Source organism: Prunus dulcis, chromosome 4 (genome assembly GCF_902201215.1).
Source record: "Prunus dulcis chromosome 4, ALMONDv2, whole genome shotgun sequence".
Taxonomy (NCBI): Eukaryota; Viridiplantae; Streptophyta; class Magnoliopsida; order Rosales; family Rosaceae; genus Prunus; species Prunus dulcis.
The window spans coordinates 11,085,166-11,103,939 of record NC_047653.1 but is presented as its reverse complement, the minus strand read 5'-3'; the positions used below and the strand labels follow the sequence as shown (position 1 = coordinate 11,103,939).

Genomic DNA, 18,774 nt, shown 5'->3' with positions numbered 1-18,774 from the left:
GCTATCATAATTACTTTTAATATTTAAAAAATACTTTTAACATTTGTTGAAACAATTCCCAACATATTCTTAATAATCTCATAATTTGGATACATTTATGCTACAACCAGACACATCCCAAATATCACTTGAGGGACACCTTTATAGAGCTCATCATACATTGTATTTCATTAATCTAAACCGTCTATTTTGTAGATGAATCAAAGATTATCTCTACAAAAAATCACTTGAATCCAATATCATTTGACCACTCAATTAAATTATTGAAATTTTAGTACTTTCTTAAAGCACTATATTCATTGATTTTGTAAGACACTATTAGATGTCTAAATGATTTCCGATTTGTCTAATTTTTTACATGAATGATCTATGAATGATGACTTAAAGAATATATGGTTTCTATTGTTGAAAAAAAATTTATAAGATATCCTAAAAAGTGTCCTTCAAATAAAATTATTTGAAGAACCCCTCATCAATGATGAGATTGTTTATGGACATATTGCATTTTTCCTCATTCATCTGGAAGGACATGTATTATTGTCCCAACCCATTTCAAATTTAAAGCCAATAATAACAATATATTTATTGTGGTGATGGGACTAAACTTGGCACCATGTTTGTGCTAGATGCCATGACCACGACTCATGGATTTTGACCCAATTAATTAAGGGCCCTTATTACAATAAATTAACCTTTTAGGTGTTAAAATAGAATTTTAAATTTTTTTCAAAGGAAAACTTAAGGCCCCTTTTAGTTCCTGAAAATTAATTTGTATAAATCTAACTTGAAAGTTGAAACTCACTTTCAGTCATCCACCAATCTTTTTCTTGTCACTAGACTCACTACCATCAACTTGATGATGAAATCGACTTCTAAGTTCTCCATTTGAAACGCACATTCTGTCATCCATCCTTGTTAGTATTGTCACCATCATCAACTTGACGAAAATCTCAATAATGATCTCATAGAATCTTATTACATTTGAAGAAGGAAAATATTTCTCTTCTTATTTTGTAGGTAGAATTTTTTACATTTATGTTAATAATAGTGTAATATATGTGCATAAGTATTTCTCTTTATGTTTTTGATGAATAATTTTTGCATATGTGACAAATTGTGATTCATATGAAGAAGACAAACAGTATCTTTGAACAATTAAGAGGATCCTGAGCCTCTACATTTAACGACTGTGCATTTATCCACATTTTGCAAGATCTAAACTATTCTAATAATCTAACAACTACGACACTTCAATTTTTTAAATTTTGACGCTCATCTGTATAATTAGCTCTGACTTAACACTGTTAAGTCTAAATGAAAGAAAACAAAAACAATAAAGAAAAAACCATAAACCTATCAGCCATTGATGACACACCTCACCGCACCCCACTCACGGCAACCCCTTCCCTCCTCACAACCAACCTCCTCTCATGTTCCTCCCCTCCCCTCTCTCTCTCTCTCTCTCTCTCTCTCTCTCTCTCTCTCTCAAAACAATTAGGAATTTGTATGACTAAGCAACTACGATGACGTCTTCACCCTTGCTAAATGTCACTGATGCCATTTTTTATATTATTTTTTTATAGAATTTTAGTCGGGGTGGGATAAGACGCACATGATGAGAAAAAACCATAACTACTATGGTGCACATTCATGGAAGAGAGGAAGAGATTTGTGGACGGTGGAGAGGAATCGGGGGGATATGATGGCAGTCGTGGGGTCGGGTGGGTAGGAAAGGATGGCTACTAGGTTTTTTATTGTTTTGTTTTAATAATTCTTTTAAACTTAATAGCGATAAGTTAGAGTTAATTAAACAGACATATGTCAAAAGGTTAAAATTGACGTGTCATATCTTGAGTCATTAGATTATTAGAATGGTTTATATCTTTCGAAATGTGGATAGATGCACAGTCACTAAATGTAAAGGCTCGATTACCCAACTAAAACAGAGAAAGTTTGTTTTTGGTTTTTGCATGATTCAAAAAAGTTGCGATGATAGTTTGAAATTTTGTTTTAATATTTTTTTTAAATGATTAAAAGGTGAATGTATACTTTTATGACATAAGTTTCTTGCACTGGTAAAATTAGGCAAAAACTCACATCATGAAATTGAATGTAAAAGTATAATTTGGCTACAAATTAAATATATTAGTTTTCTTGTTGATCAACGTATCGTTTGGCATCTCAAAGACTATAAAGAAGAAATTTGAGGAATTTTTTTTATGGTGAAAAAGGTTAATTATAAGGGTAATGTGTTGTTTTTTCCCTTGGAGGACCACTTAACACTCCTGGTATAATTCAGAGGAGAAATTAACATCTTACTCCAATTAAAATGAATTTTATTTAGAATATATGCTAGTTTTTTTTTTTAAATAATACAAATGATATTTTAAAAAAAAATCAACAAATAACGTTGAATAAATGCTATTCAAAACTTTAGCTATAAGTCTGCGAATATAGGCTAGTTGTATCAAAATACTTATGAATGATTAAATGTTAAAGTAGAGGTATTATTTAGATTTTTTGTCTTGTAAAATAACATAGAAATGTTGACGCCTCCGAACTGCAAGACCATGTGACTGGGGTACTCTTCAATGAATTGAGTGGACCCCTGATGAATGGGCACTGGTCAAAGCAGTAACTTTTATTTTCTTAAAGAAATCAAAGAAAAATATAATGGGGACCCCCTGGCCCAACTAAAACCAACAAATTACAAGGCCCAGAAAAAAGATTGAGGCCTGGCAAACACCAATTTCACGCAAAGCAGGAGGGGAATGATCAAAGAGTGTTATTGAACCAAACACTAACGGGTGATAATCATTTTAATTTTTCTGCTACAGAATAGAGAAAAATGAAAATGAAAATAAAAATGGGAGTGAGGAGTAACAAAAGTGAAATAAATTTCAAATAAATTTTTAATTTTTGTTTTCACTTTCGTTACTCATCCCTCCCATCCTCCCCTCTCATCTTCATCTTTACTCTCATTCTTACTTCAATTGCTCTTCTTTTTCTTCTATACTCTATCATAAAAAATGAAAATGAAAAATGAAATAGTTATCAAACAGATCCTAAATTAACTATTATTCTATCTACCTATTATGTGTAGTTGGATTGTTGGAGATCAAGTTTCAAGGCTAGATGCGGTGAGTTGGACGATTACAGTGTTCCAAGTGAGTTTTAACGATGACTATGTTTCAAGTGGTGACGGTAGTGCTCATTGAGGCTTGTGAGTTGTTTTAAATTTTTTGATGTTTTGAGTTTTATGGGCTAACTTTAGATCCTACTTAATTTTAGTGATATGAGCTAAGTAGTTGTTTGGACTTGTTGATTTTGTTGTCCCTATAAGTTTGATGCTCTTGCTGTCTTGTAGACGAATTGATTTAGTGATAATGTTATTATTTATATATTTAAAAAAACTATTTTTTTTTTCCTAATGGATAATATCTTTTGTTTAAAAATACAGACGAATAATTTAAATTACCTTAAATTAATTTAATTTATAAAAAATATGACTCAAACTTGAATGCAAAGGACATCTATATAAGTCGAAGCGAATTTAATGTGCATGACTCTATAACCACAAGATTATTAAATACTAGTTTTCCATTTGTTTATCAAGCGAACTGTAAAGCGAAGAGTTGGTGACTACAATACAAACCACAGAGCCAAGATAGGCAGGCGCATATTGTTGTGAGAAGCTTTGCCTTTGCCTTTGCCTCTGCCCCCTACAAACATATGTAACTTGGACTGCTGGCATGGGAACAAATCAAAATCTACATTAACAGAGGGCCAAAAAAGAGTGGGGCCCACTGCGGAAACCCTAAAACTTGAAATGGGTCGGGTCCCATGGAGCTGTTCCTGTTTGTTTGTCCTGGTGGGAGGAAGACAGAGCCATAAATTTCATGGACGCATGATTATGTAGATATCTGTTCATCAAATTTAATAGACATGGACAGCTCTTGTTAGGTCATTAAATTTCATGGGGCTTGTAAATTTTAATCTATGCAGTGCAGCTTTGGTGGAACCGCCCCATGAAATGATTCATCATGACTAGCATAAAAACAAACTTAATTACTGTTTGTTTACCCTCACTAATAATTCACTTTTACTTATCTCATGTGGACCTAATTATTACCTACTCCTAAATTTCATGCACACAACAAGAATTTTATTATAATGATTTTTTAGAGCATAATGTATACAGTTAAATGTCGTTATGTGTGACGATAGCACAATATAATATGTTAATGTGATGTTACAAATTTATTCAAATGAGATATTACGATCACATGCCTTGAATATCCCTTCTCTAATTGTTTTTTTTATAAAAAAAAATATGTAGAGGCACCATTATCAAGCTTCGATGTAGTGAAACTTTCTTGATACAACAAGTACTTATTAAAATAGAGTGTGAATGTTAAGATATATGCAGCTTATCTAAAACTTTTGACCAAAAAGAAAATATCTATAAACCTTTAGTGTCGTTCTATAAACTTTAAAACATTATCCTAGTTCTTTTTCATGACGATCATATCGTCACGTAATGTTATTAATTTACTCATTATAACACTTAGATTTAGTACTATATTCAAGATTCATGGCATATCAATCTCGTTGTTCATTCATATTATAATATCCGAATCGATAACACTACATGACAATGGACTGTCACACCTTAGAATTTCTATAAATAAAAAAGTAATTTGGTTTTAGTAGGCCGTATGCACCGCTAATTTTATTTGCTATTCTTGAAGAAGTTTATAGCAATTGTTATTTTTTGAAAAGAGCGGCTAAATGTTAGCTTGTTGTGATAAATACTAACTTAAAAATTGCATGAATAAAAGTTCGTTTGTTAACCAAGTATGACTATGGATAAAATAATTTTCATTGTAGAGAGAGAAAAATCTTTTTAACCATATGCTAAAATCCAACAGGTATTACTCCAAAAATGATAATAAAAAATTTGTTAGAATCACATTTAGTATTTTATTTTGTCAAAAACAGCAACAAAAAAAGAAGAAGATATAGTTGTTTCAATATTTATACAAAGAATCACCTACTACTAGTACTTAATTAATTCATATGAAATAAAAGTCAAAGAAATTGTTTGTGGCTTGGGTCCAATGATTGAGAGGTGAACTGATGATATCATAAGATGCTTAATTTGGAAATAAGAAATCTAACATCATAATTTAATATTAGATACAGGAAAATATGAATTACCTCTTTTTAAATAAATACGAAAATATTTTTGCGCCACTTTAATTCAAGATGTACTTTATTATTATTCTCAATATTTGACACGTGTTTATTGACATAATCATAATTAATTATTTACTTTGTATTTATGAAACTATAGTTATATCAATAAACACGTGTTAAATATTAAAAAGGATAATGATGATACGCCTTAGATTAAATATTCATAATTTATATGTCATTTTTTTGGTTGAGTGAGAAGGAAGGAGGGGGGGTGGTTTGTTGTATCGAGTTTACGGTGTGAGCGAGTTGGACAGTAATTTTGTCAACCTAATAAGCAGTGGAAAAGCCAACGAATCACCCAAAAAACATTAACAGCCCAACTTTTATTTTTCTCTACGAACTACGGAGACAATTGACTGAGAGCAAGGATATTTGTACTACTTTCACCCTCCTTCCAGCACGTGACATGCACTCGCACTTTGTCAAAAGTGCTATTCTGCCCTTATTACGATTATTCTTTTTTCTACCTATTCAATTTAGTTGCGTCAACACATCTCTTTTTAATATTTGAAGATATTTTATCACCAGATTTCAAATCCACGTTGATGTCGCTGAGGAGCAGGCTGCTGTTTTGTTGAACACATTGAAAAGCAGTTCAAGATTTCTCTTTTTTCTTTTATTTTGCTTTTATGTGTTTGGTTTAGGTCGCAAATCTTTTTTAAAGATTACGCTCTTGTATATGCCTCTTATATTTGGGTTTCAGATGGATTAGCTATTTTTTGTACTCTTTTTTGCTCCAACAAAAACAAAAAAAATGTTGGAAGATATTTCAAATTTAAATATTTTACTAGCCCCTTGGCACACCCTCACGCATGTGCAAATTAGTTTTCTTTTTTTTTTCTTTTTTTTAGAATTAAAAAAAGATAATATGGGCAGTTATCTATATATATAAAGCAAGAGTCAGAGAATTGTGAAACATTCAAAATACCAGAAAATGCCCTTAGTTAATTCAAACATTAAGAATTGAAATTTTTAATTAAATGAGGATAATATGGTAAATTCACATTTTAGAGGACCTATTATCTGATTTTATTTTTATCTAAAATCTGAATTTACCATATTATCCTCATTTAATTAATCATTTCAATTCTTAATGTTTGAATTAACCAAGGGTATTTTTTGGTATTTTGAATGTTTCACCATTCTCTGCATTTTGCCTTATATATACTAGCCTCTCTGCACGCGCTTCCGCGCCTGCAACAGGCTTTAAAAAAAAATAAATAAATTTATTTTAGAATTAAAAAAGATAATGGATAGTTGTGTTCCATAAAAATAAGATCCATTATCTGAATTTTCTTTTATTTTTAATTTTTTTAATACGAAATTTTGAATTTACCATATTATCCTCATTTAATTAATAATTTCAATTTGTAATGTTTGCATTAACCAAGGGCATTTTCTGGTATTTTGAATGTTTCACCATTCTCTGCCTTTTGCTTTATATATATAGATGCATTTTGCCTTATATATATAGATTTTTCTATTAATATTTGATTTTTTTTTTCCTTTTGCTACCCATGAAAAAGATTAATTAAAAATAATTATTTTATTATTATTTATATTTGGCTCAAATAAGCAGTTGATTCCCTTTCAGGCGAGAAGTTAATTTTTGATTTCTCTACTTTTTCAACAATGATTTTAGAAGTAATGAGGTGGTATGCTTAGATGACCTAGCTCAAGGCCAAGGAGGCGTTGGTGAATACATTTTTGGCTTTGAGTGGAAGTATATTGTATAAGATTAGTGTTTTCGATGGATCTCTCCGATTTGTTATTCCTTTATGGATAGTGTTTATATTCACACACCCCTTTGTGGGTAGTGTTTGTATTGGCCTTTGTAGCCTTTGTGTTTGTATTGCCTTTTGTGGCGTAATTATTAATGCAATCTCCCAACGTTTGTTATAAAAATAAATAATAATACAGTTTTCATGTATATTTATATTTCACTTAAGTTTTGACGGCGATCTAAATAAGTTGAAATTCAAAATTTTAAGATTTGTTTTGGTGTTCGTCCGTAAGTAGAGTTTCCAAACTATTTAGGTTTAAAGCTCTTAATCTCGTAAGATTTTTATTTCCTTCGTTATTGTCGGAACATAGTCCTAAATTTGAATATTAATTTTTGGGTGGAAAAAGAAAGAAAATAAGGGTTGAAATGTTTTTCTAAAAAGGGTAAGAATAATTAGCGAAGTTCATTCATTAAGGTAGATGGCGCGTGGAAATATGGTGAAGAGAAGAATGTCTTGATGCTTAGGGCCTCTACAAACTACAGTCTTTTCTCTTTCACTGAAAGCTGCCACTGCTGGGAGACACTCCCCCTTCTCACTCCATCAATATTTTTTTACTCCATGTTATCATATTCAAGAATTTTTATGTTAAATTTTTTTATTCTCTGAAACTCTAACTCTACGTGTCTCTCTCAAGCCTCTGTGCCCTTTGATCCATATCCTTGTTCTTCAAGCCCTAAATACATCTCTAGGGTTTCAGTCTCGTCCTCTATTACTCGTGTGGTGGGTGGGTTTGATGCCTGGATTGGACCCTTTGTTTCCACTGCGCATTAAAATAGCAATTTTTAAGGTTTGAAGGTACTCATCATTTTGCAGATTCTTTTTAGTTAAAGTTTGGATTTTTGGAATTTAGGGTTTTGTTTATTGTGAATTAGTGGGTCTTGTTGTTACATTGAGAGCATGCGTTCTATGTACAAGGAGGACTTGCATTTTAAAGCTATAATGTGCTGACTTTGCCTTAGTCTGGTGAAAGATTGAAGATTTTCAAGATTCCAGGGTTTGGGTCTCTGAAATTTGGGATTTTGCTTCTTGCAAAAGGTGTGACTTTGAAGGTTTTGTGAAGGGGTGGATTCATACATTTGGTGCTTGATGGCTCATATATGTTGGATTGGATGAGTTGAATTCTGGGTTAGTTTGACTCTATTTATCTTTCCGTTTTAAAGTTTTTGTATATGGGTTTTGGTGGGTTGAGTATGGTAATGATGGGAATGGAGGATGAGGATTGTATTGTAAAAATGCAAGATTTTTGAGGGTGTGAACATTGGTTCTAAAGGAGGTACTTGTTGGTGGTGGTTTTGGTGCATAATGGGTTGCATTTATTGCAAGCCCTCTGCTATTGAGGATAGCAAGGACAGCCCCAGAGAGAGATTGTCAAGCAAGGCGGCATCAGACTCGCGGGCAACAAGGGTTGCTTCCTCAAGGAGGGAGGAAGCTTATCGAGCAAAAGATCGATATGATAGTAATGATGGGAGAACAATGTTAATTGATAAGCAATTGAACGGGAATGTTCGATCCCATGGTGAGAATTTCGAGAGGAAGAGGGAGAAGATGGAATATGTTGCTGCTCAACATCCTGGGATGGGTAGCGTTCCGAAAGCTGTAGAAGGGGAGCAGGTTGCCGCAGGGTGGCCAACCTGGCTAGCTGCTGTGGCAGGAGAGGCCATCAAAGGATGGGTACCACGGCGTGCAGATTCATTTGAGAAGCTAGATAAAGTATGGTTCTTTTCCTCTTTAGTTCTCAAGTTAGCTTTATGATGCAAGACAGATCTTCATTCTTGTCTTTGTTATTGATTAATCCATTGATTTTGCGTTGTGTTATTTTTTATTATCAGATTATTTTTTTGTTCTTAACTTGTTGAATAACAAATTTATTTTTTATTTTTTATTTTACTTTCATAGAAGTAGCCAATTTTAGTCTGGGGTCGGATGTTGGAGGGTAGTATTATTGTTTTTACTTGTTGCCCATATTGATGAGTCACTTAGGAGTGAGCGAATTATGTGTATTTCAACCTCCTTAACTAATAATGTTGTTTCAAGGTATATTTATGAATAGGTACATGTACTTCACAATATGAAATTTCCCTCTCTAACTTGTACAGTATTTTCTCTGGTAAATCTGAAAACCTTAAATAAGTAAAAGCTAATGGGAAAATGTGAACTAAGGGCTACTACACATCGAAGGTTGAAGCATTGTATATAAAAGATGTAGAGAATCACAAAATAGTAATGAGACTCATTTGTCTTCTGTTGGCCTAGGACTGGCATTATATGCTTGAAGAAATTCATCAATCCTTCTGAAGTGAGTGGTTTTAAAAGCATCTTCTTCCCTTCCATTTATCATGATGCAGTGATTCAAAGATTGTCTTGTAGAATGTTGAAATTGAAACCATGATTACCTTTTTCTTGGTAATCTTACTTTTACCTATATAATTGCCAAAATACCAGTTGTGCCACAGAGTAGAAATTGAAACTTATGCACAATTAGTTGATTTCAACAAAGGATTACACATGCAAATTATGATAGTATACAACAGCTGATCAGTGATGCCTCAATGTGTAAATTAGCTAAAATAAATGAGAGTAGATATTGGATCTCCTCTGATTAGTTACTATCTAGATAATTGAAATTCATGGGTGATTAATTCAAGATTCATCAAGTGGGTGCCACAAATTAATTCTCTAACTTTCCACTATCGAGCCAAGAACATGAGTCATATTTGCACCCCTTCTTTACTGACATGTAATTAAGTCAGTTGACATGGGTTTAAGCATAACATATTTAAGTTGGGAGTCTTTAGACTTTATGATGTTGGAGTAGTTGACTCTGCAAGTTATGAATGGCGTTGGAGACACTTATAGGATTTAGATCAGTTGCAATTAAACAGATTGGTGTTTCTTGTTTCTATAAACTCTGCCAATTTCATGTTTTGGGTGTTCTATTGGGTACTAAGCTTATCTATCTCTCTGATTTTCATAATTTAGAATCCTGAGAAAAGCAATAGATTTATTGTATTCAATAAAGGCTAAATTGTTCTATCGGGTTCTTCCAACTGCTAGTTCAAGTTTTGTTTTTTTTGTGCTGTTATCCTCTTTAGATTGCTATACCTATTGACAGGTTTTGGTTGTGTCCTAACCTTTATTTTATGCAGATTGGTCAGGGAACTTATAGTAATGTTTATAGGGCTCGTGATCTTGATCAAAAGAAAATTGTTGCCTTGAAGAAAGTGAGGTTTGATAACCTGGAGCCTGAGAGTGTCCGCTTTATGGCAAGGGAAATTCACATTTTACGAAGGCTTGATCATCCAAATGTAATAAAGCTAGAAGGTCTAGTTACTTCAAGGATGTCTTGCAGCTTGTATCTTGTTTTTGAGTACATGGAGCATGATTTGGCAGGGCTTGCTTCACACCCTGGTCTGAAGTTTACAGAAGCACAGGTACTTCATGGTAGTTTTTGCTTCTTAGACTTAAAATAACAAGTTACTCCGTTTTTTTCTTCAATTTTTGCTTCCTACATCTGCAGTTCATGATGTTCCTGCATCTTTCGCATCTGTTGATGCTACTGGTTATTTTGTTAGCTCTCGTGTAGTTGTGTGAATAATATCTTGTAATCTCAATTCATTGATATATATTTTCCTGAAAAACTCATGGAATGTTAGTATCAGAATTGTTCAGTTGGATGGTGGCACTGAGACTTCATTGATTATTGGCAGGTTAAATGTTACATGCAGCAACTATTATGTGGACTTGAACACTGTCACAGTCGTGGTGTTCTGCACCGTGACATTAAAGGTTCCAACCTTTTGATTGACAACAATGGCATGTTGAAAATTGCTGACTTTGGTCTGGCAAGCTTTTTTGATCCCCGTCAAAATCAGCCTCTAACAAGCCGTGTTGTAACTCTTTGGTATCGACCACCCGAGCTTTTACTTGGTGCTACTTACTATGGGACTGCTGTGGATTTATGGAGTACAGGCTGCATACTTGCTGAACTGTATTCCGGCAAGCCTATTATGCCTGGAAGAACTGAGGTAGTTATAGTTGTTTTGCTCTGGGCTTGTAGAGTTGATGCTCTTCACTATCTTTTAGAATCATGGTGGCACAAATGCATACATGCATACACGCACATACATATGCTTACTCTCCATGGCTTGCAGCGTTTAAAATTCCCAGTAGTTTCTTGGTCTACGTATGTTAAATCCAAGCAATTATTTGGACTCTGCTAATTCTCATTAGATAATCTGATATTTTTTCCAGTATAGTTTAAAACTCCCAGATTTATACCAAAGTGAGTATCAGATAGACAATTCTTTGATTTCTAGGACAGTTCTCCTATATAGCATGAATAATGTCCTGCTGCAGATGTTGAGGAAAAGACATCAATGCAACTTTGATGGCATAAAGGCTCCTCCGAAAGCTGTTAAATGGCATATTCTTAAGTTCATTTAATTGTCTGGTCCTACGAATCTCTAAAAGGTTCATCTGGGTGAAGGCCGGAATGGTTTAATAGACATGACTGATAAATATTTCATGTTTTTGCTTTTAAATTTAATACTTTCTGGCTTGAGGAAGAAGAAAGGGGGAACACAAAATCTGCTAGGGATCCTTCTTCTATTATTCAGTGCAACTCACCATTATAAATCTTGGTATCTTCATCATGCCATAACTTTGTTTTCCATCCTTATTCTGTTTTTGTGTGATTTTACAACTTAACCCTAGCGGTGGCATGTCTGTCTTGTAGCTTTCTGAATAGTATTTTCTTATTTTATTTTTAAGTTCGATATACACTACGAAAGTAGTTTGATTATAGTATTTGAGAATTTTCTTCCCCTCTCTCCTAAATGGCTTATGGGATGTGAGATGCCCCTTGGAGGTAGTTTTGTGAGTAACTTCATCTGGTTGTGAAGATAGCGGTGGTTACTGGCTGGTAGACTAGGGATAGTTTACTCTGTCCTCTATGCCCTTATAGTTGTGTGAATTATCTTATTGTTATGATATCCCTTTTTACTTTTACTATTGAGAATCTCTCATATTTCTTGTGGATGTAAGTGTTGTGTAACTCAGTAATGTATGCTAAATGGTTGGAGTATTTTTGCCTTGTAGGTGGAGCAGTTGCATAAAATTTTCAAGCTTTGTGGCTCACCTTCTGAAGATTATTGGAGGAAATCAAAGTTGCCTCATGCAACCATATTTAAGCCCCAACAGCCTTATAGACGCTGTGTTGCAGAAACTTTTAAGGACTTCCCTGCACCAGCTCTAGCACTTATGGAGATCCTTCTTTCTATAGATCCTGCAGATCGTGGATCTGCAGCTTGTGCTCTCAAGAGCGAGGTTTGGATCTTAAGTCATATATGATGTCTTCTTACTGTCATTCTTTTTGCTGCGCAGTATTTGAGTTATCTTGATATTTCCTTTCGGACAATGCTTGGCTCCTGATATATCAGCAGCCATTCCTCCTCAACACATGATGTGGCCTCCTTAAAAAACCACACGTTTTTTTTTTTTTTTTGGTTTGGTTTCACCGACTCTCCCTCTCTCTCTTCTCACCCACTCTCCTCTCCTCCCCCAGCTCTCTCTTCTCTCATCTCCCCGTCTCTTAACTCTTCCCCTGCAACTCTTTAGAAGAAATTTTCAGCCCCTTTCTCTTCCCGTCGCTGCTCCTCCATCATCATCACCCAAACACTGTATTGATTTCTCTCCTTTTTAATTTTTAATTTTATTAAATTATTTATTGGGGAGTTTTGGAAATTTTGGGAATGGTAGAAGAAAGAGATGGAGAGATGAGAGAAGAGAGAGCACGGGAGGAGAGGAGAGTGGGTGAGAAGAGAGAGAAAGAGAGGGTCGGTGAAAGGAAAAAAAGAAAAAAACAGGTGTCATTTTGTAAGAGGCCACATATTATATTGAGGAGGAATGGCTCCTGATATATCAGGAGCCAAGCATTGTCCTTTCCTTTCACCCCATTCTAGATCTCTATGTTTGTGCCTGTGCATGCTTTACGCGTGTGCAGTAGAGCAGTAGATTGTGCTTTCAGTCTGTTGCTTTTGTGTGGGGATTTTTATTTTTTTATTTTTTGAATAGAGCTTTTGTGTGGGGATTTGAAAAATACAACTGTACTATGTTTAAGTCATTGTCATTAAGTTCACTCATTAAGGCCTTCTCTCTTTTTCTTCTATCTAATGATAGCTACTTCTTAGCTTTGTAGATCATGTTAAGTGAACTACCCAGATTGCATCAAGTTTTATTTTATTTTTTTGGATTTTCGTATTCAAAATAGTTATAGGCCACAATGAGTTTTCATCTGATAACTATTTTGATTTTATAATCATCCTACTTAGAAGCATATTTTGAAAAGTTTTCAAGCATAAATTGCTTTGTTGTTTCCTCATGTGTTATCCTTTTCCTTTTGTTTTTTCACAGTTCTTTACAACAAAACCTCTTCCTTGTGATCCTTCAAGTTTGCCAAAGTATCCTCCAAGCAAAGAGTTTGATGCTAAAGTACGGGATGAGGAAGCTAGAAGGTGAATATTGTGACATAATCTTTGCTACAAGTTGAAAATTATTCTTTCTCAAATTATTGTTACAAGGCACTGCACCATACATCACGCGTGTGTGTTTTAAACTACTTATATGTGTGGCATGAAAGCTAATGGTTCATGCACCATGAGGCCTTCCAGTGAGTCCAGGCACACTTGATGCATGGTTCCTGTGGGTGAAGTTTTGCTAATGTGGTTTTATCAAAGAGCTTCTAGAAAGAGGTTGTTTGGTTCTTGTCATTAAATAAAGGGAAAATACTGACACTTAATGGTCGTCTGTGCTCAAAACGTATCATGGCATGGTTAGGCTTGAGTGGAATCGTGAGTCTGCGCTCTGGAGTTTGCCAAAAACAACTAAATTTGTGTTTTTCGCTAGTTGGGTTATAGTTGTTATACAATTTTAGGATACATGGTTATGATTCAATGGTCTCATTTGTGAAGTGCATTAGTGTAAATATTTTTTTAAAAAAATTTGTTGGTGTGAACTTAAGAGTTTGCGTTCATGGGATTAGGTTTGTATTTTTTTAGAGGTTGTGCTCACGCACTGATGATTATTGGCTCAATTCTTTCTACTCTTTTTTACAGATTCAGTTTGTGTCGAGTGCAGTGAGCTTAGTATTAGTTTTTGTCTTATAACTATTGTTTTATCCTCTTCAACTCTTACCTCTGCTTAGTGAGGGTGGTGTATATAGTAATGATCTTTTTCCCACATTGATAGACAAGGAGCAGCAGGGAAGGGCCAAAGGGTTGACCATGAAAGGAGAGGAACAAGAGAGTCTCGAGCCATACCAGCACCTGATGCCAATGCTGAATTAGTCTTGTCAATGCAGGTAACCTGATGTTATTTTAACTAAAAATCACTCATTTATCTCCACTATTGATTTATGTTGTAATTGGTTATGTATGGTGATATGTTCTGATTGCCTCTTTGCTTTTAACATGTGCTTGCAATATACAGATGACATATTCAATGTGCTGTTATTGTAGGGAAGCTGTTGGGGAATAATATCCTCTCCATTTCTATTTATTCTTTAAGATTCATGGGTTATTTCAAGTCTTTTACTCTTCAAAGGGGCTTTTATGGTCAACCCAAATGTTCACTTGAGTTATAAATACCCAAGCTTACCTTGCGTATTCTGCCAATGCAATTAACTCCACATAGCATCGATGGTCTTGCTAACTACATACTTTCATTTTCTACAACAATGGAATGTTGTGCTTAAACACTTTCAGATTATTGAAATAATTTTTTCGTTTACAATTTTAGGTGATCCACATTGCATGTTACTATCAAGTACATGTGTCGGGACTCATTTGTTTATTGAGGGCCCTTTTATAGTTTATACAAGACTACTATTATGCCTCTATTCAATGTTGTTTATTTAATTACGTCATATGGGATATATTTCAACAGAAGGATTTCTTTTTACAGAAAAGGCAAGACAATTCTAAGAGCCGGAGTGAGAAGTTTAACCCTCATCCAGAAGAAGTTGCTTCTGGCTTTCCAATTGATCCACCGAGGCCATCACAAGCTGTAGATTTAAGTGTAGAAAATCATGGACATAACCATAAGAGAGCTTCCCATTCAGGGCCCTTGGCTCACCGTGCTGCATGGGCAAAGTCTACTAAGAACCCAGATGATGCTCCAAAGGTTTCAACTGGAGCTGACTTGTCAACAATGTCAGGTTTAGTGGCAGCAAGGAGGAGTATGTTATCTGAAGAACGCAGAAAAAGGTCTAGTTCTTCACAAATGGAAGGTCCAAAAGTAATAGGCAGGTTTCCAGGTTCGTTCAAGGAAGCCTCAGATCCTTTACCAAAAGATCAAAAGCAGGCCGTCGTAGGTTCTCGTCAAAAAGAAGATGTTAGAAGCAACAAAGATCCAATTATTGTGAGTAGTTGAACTCATGTTTTTTTTTTATCCACGTGATGGATTTCCTCATTACTTTTCTGCAGTATTGCATCACTTTATCCATCTTGTGACTAGGACTGTGCTATTTACCTTCACAAAATTATGTACGTTTGCTAGTGAACATGTACATCTTTGGTTTACAAATATACATTAGTAGTTTATTGTTGTAAAGGGGAATTTCGCATTTATTGGACTCTTTGATTTAAAATTCACTTCTGTAAAGTACCAAGGGTTGTAATTTGTTTGAGGTTCAGTAGCTTTTCTTTTTGGTTTGTGTTTTGTTTTTTTTTGTATTCATTCTTCATATTGCCTGATGCAGCATTATTGTTTCTGGTTATTTCAGGTTGGCTACGGATCAAAGGGTCACAAAATGCACTACTCAGGTCCGTTGCTTGTCCCCTCTGGCAACATGGATCAGATGCTGAAGGACCACGATCTCCAGGTCCAAGAAGCTGTTAGGCGAGCACGCCTAGAGAAGGCAAAGGTCAGAAAATTTCAAGCTGAAGGGAACCAAATATCCACCAATTCATTATTTGTTTCTGGTCGTTGAGCCGGTTTAAGTAGACCCGAAAGCAGAGCATCATCAGGAAAATCACTGCAGATAATTTGCTGGTTTTCTCTTGTGAAATATGAGTTATTCATTGGTGGGGTGGGGTGCTTTTCTTTTTTTGTATAGGGGGGGCACCTGTGGAAGAATAGCTGGTGTCCATTTTCAACTAAGTTTATAGCTTAGAACACACGCTCTCTCTTACTTGTATCTTTTTTCCCCCTTGCTACTAATATATGGCCCATTATTGTAGAGGAATTGTTATAAGCCATAAGCTGTGGAGTATGTGGGAAATATGAAATTGCCTTCTGTAATGAAAAGAGTAAGATGTTGCATTCTTCATACTTGTGTCCAGATTGTCAATCTGTCTTATTCTCAGTGATCAGGTTGGTAATTAACCACCTTCCCCCTTTATTGATTTCATTTTTGGAGAAAAATGGTTAGTGGGAATCTGTCTAGTCTTTTGGAGTTCACATTTCTAAATTCTCATTTCTCATGTAATTATGACTTCCAATTTTCTTACAGCTTGACTAATTCGGTATGCATCAGTAAAAGTTAGTGCAGCATTTCCTAACCCTTTAATTTTAAATAATATTTTATCTTGAAAACAAAGAAGACCCTGAATATTACCCTAAGACTAGGTCTTGCCTTAATTGAGTTAGGGAGACGGGCACTATAAGGTTGAAAATTTTATCTGGTTGTGTTGACTTCTTATCATTGGCAATTTGGCATTGAAAAATTTAAGTTGGGATGCCTCTTTTTTTGTTTATTTTTCTGACAAAGGAAAGGGCCAAATCACGCCGCTAGAAACACACAAATGTTGACAATTCAAATTTAGAAATGTTAATTTTGGAATATTTTTGCTGCTTCTAGAAGGCAAGTCAATTGCTATATATTCAACTGCTGGATGCTGATGCAGAAGACACAAGTAGGTTTGCTGCTTCTGCTGGAGACCTAGAGTTCTAAACAATGCAGTCTTTTCAATTACTTGTGCTGTTCCTGACCAAACTCTTTCTCCTTCAATTTACTTTTGCAGTTGATTTCTCCTTCACTGGTTTCAATTCATCTGATATCTTGCTCTATGGAAATGCAACCATAGATTCTGGTGTTCTTTCTCTTACAAGAAATACCACCTTTTCCATTGGTAGAGCTCTCTACAATGCTAAGGTACACACAAGATATCCAAACTCCTCGAACCTCTTGCCTTTCACATCCACCTTCACCTTTTCTATATCCCCATACAAGGATTCTCTCCCTGGCCATGGATTTGTCCTCATTTTCGTTCCTTCTACCGGCATCGAAGGTGCCTCTTCTTCCCAACATCTCGGTTTCTTGAACAGTACCAATGATGGTGATCCCAGAAACCATGCTTTTGGTGTCGAATTTGATGTGTTTCAAAATCAAGAATTCAATGATGTTAATGACAACCATGTTGGTGTTGATGTCAATTCTCTTACTTCTCTAGTTTCCTACAAAGCCGGGTATTGGCTTGGTGATAATACAAAGGATGACAGTAACAACACTAATTGGTCTTTCAAGGAAGTAAAGCTGAACAATGGAGCCAACTATCAAGTTTGGATTGAGTACTGGAACTACCAGCTCAGCATAACATTGGCTCCTGAAAATGTGAAAAAGCCAGAGAGACCTTTGATTCAGATTCCTCTTGATCTCTCTGATGTTTTTCTTGATGACATGTATGTTGGGCTCACTGCATCAACTGGGCAACTCATTGAAGACCATAAAATTCTGAGTTGGAGCTTCAGTAATTGAAGCTAGCAATGAATTTGGATTGAAATATTTGTACCTTTTAGAAATAAAGTAAGGCTATTGACCTATCTAATTAAGCTGCCTTCATGGAGACATGGATCTCCATGTGTCTTGGTCAGCATAGATTTCATATACTTTTTAGTTTATACCTTGTTTTCATTCTGTTTATGCACAGTTCATGGTATTTGAGTGATTGTCTTTCTCTGCTCCTCTTGTGCTTATCTTGGTGATTTTATGTTTGTGATTTGGAGGGCAGCATTTTTTACTTGGCCCAAAGGCCAACAAACAGACATTTGAATGTGGCTTGTAGGGCATACATATGTCCAATCACATATAATTCATTCACCAATCGATCAAATAATATGGAAAGCTCCCTATCTTTTATCTTGTTCTCTCTCTAATGTCCAACCACATTGGAGCAACTTTTCCTCACTTCTCTTCTCCACATTTTTCGAATCATTTCTCTTTTTCTTTTTATACACTTCTTACAAAATATTCAAAACAGTTTTTTTAAGTATATCTTTAGTGCTTTCAATTTTTAGTTTATTAAGCAAGGGAAGGGTTCAAGTTATTCACCCGATTCAAGTGACCTAACTACACTAAGACATTATTTTTGAGGGCAGTAATTACACGCCTCAACCTAAAACTCTTATTCCAATCAAGCTTAAGATGAAATATTGATTTATATATCTCAAGAGATAAGTATTTTACTATAATTTTATTGATTTTGTTTAATCTACTACGTCAACATAAATTATTTATGATGTTGTATGATGTTTTGTAGGTGAAGTGACATCCGTCACCAAAACTTTCTGACAGATGCATCATGCAAATATGTTTCAATAAGTAAATGAATTGATTATCAGAACCAATTGCTAGTCTGTAGCGCCCACAGCCCTGTGGTCCAGAGCAGAACAACTCACAAAAACCCAAACAAAACAAAAAAAAACAAAAAAACAATAATTGTTTGATCAATTGGTT

At 34.8% G+C, this 18,774-nt stretch overlaps 2 protein-coding genes across 3 annotated transcripts; both read left to right on the top strand.

Annotated features, from left to right (window-relative positions):
* The first annotated feature begins 7,483 nt into the window (after window positions 1–7,483).
* Window positions 7,484–16,404, top strand: LOC117624165 (probable serine/threonine-protein kinase At1g54610). 2 transcript variants are annotated; one of them, XM_034355306.1, is made up of 8 exons: window positions 7,485–8,753; window positions 10,190–10,474; window positions 10,751–11,068; window positions 12,141–12,368; window positions 13,455–13,555; window positions 14,289–14,400; window positions 15,003–15,458; window positions 15,823–16,404. In XM_034355306.1, exons 1-8 carry the CDS (start codon window positions 8,346–8,348, stop codon window positions 16,027–16,029), a joined length of 2,115 nt encoding a protein of 704 aa, XP_034211197.1. In that variant the 5' UTR covers window positions 7,485–8,345; the 3' UTR covers window positions 16,030–16,404. The 2 variants fall into 2 exon arrangements, with proteins under 2 accessions (XP_034211198.1, XP_034211197.1); XM_034355307.1 differs by lacking the exon at window positions 10,751–11,068 and having other exon boundaries at window positions 7,484–8,753.
* Window positions 16,405–16,952: 548 nt separating this feature from the next.
* On the top strand, window positions 16,953–18,038 carry LOC117626035 (L-type lectin-domain containing receptor kinase VII.1-like). The gene has a single exon (XM_034357664.1). The coding sequence runs from the start codon at window positions 16,996–16,998 to the stop codon at window positions 17,794–17,796; it is 801 nt and encodes a 266-aa protein (XP_034213555.1). The 5' UTR covers window positions 16,953–16,995; the 3' UTR covers window positions 17,797–18,038.
* The last annotated feature ends 736 nt before the right edge of the window (window positions 18,039–18,774 follow it).

What these genes read in the sequence shown, in the direction of transcription:
- LOC117624165 (XM_034355306.1), top strand. Translation starts at nt 8,346, where the DNA reads ATGGGTTGCATTTATTGCAAGCCCTCTGCTATTGAGGATAGCAAGGAC. An exon ending in TGAAGTTTACAGAAGCACAG is followed by an intron (nt 10,475 to 10,750) that starts GTACTTCATGGT and finishes GATTATTGGCAG; the next exon opens with GTTAAATGTTACATGCAGCA. An exon ending in AATTAGTCTTGTCAATGCAG is followed by an intron (nt 14,401 to 15,002) that starts GTAACCTGATGT and finishes TTCTTTTTACAG; the next exon opens with AAAAGGCAAGACAATTCTAA.
- LOC117626035 (XM_034357664.1), top strand. Translation starts at nt 16,996, where the DNA reads ATGCAGTCTTTTCAATTACTTGTGCTGTTCCTGACCAAACTCTTTCTC.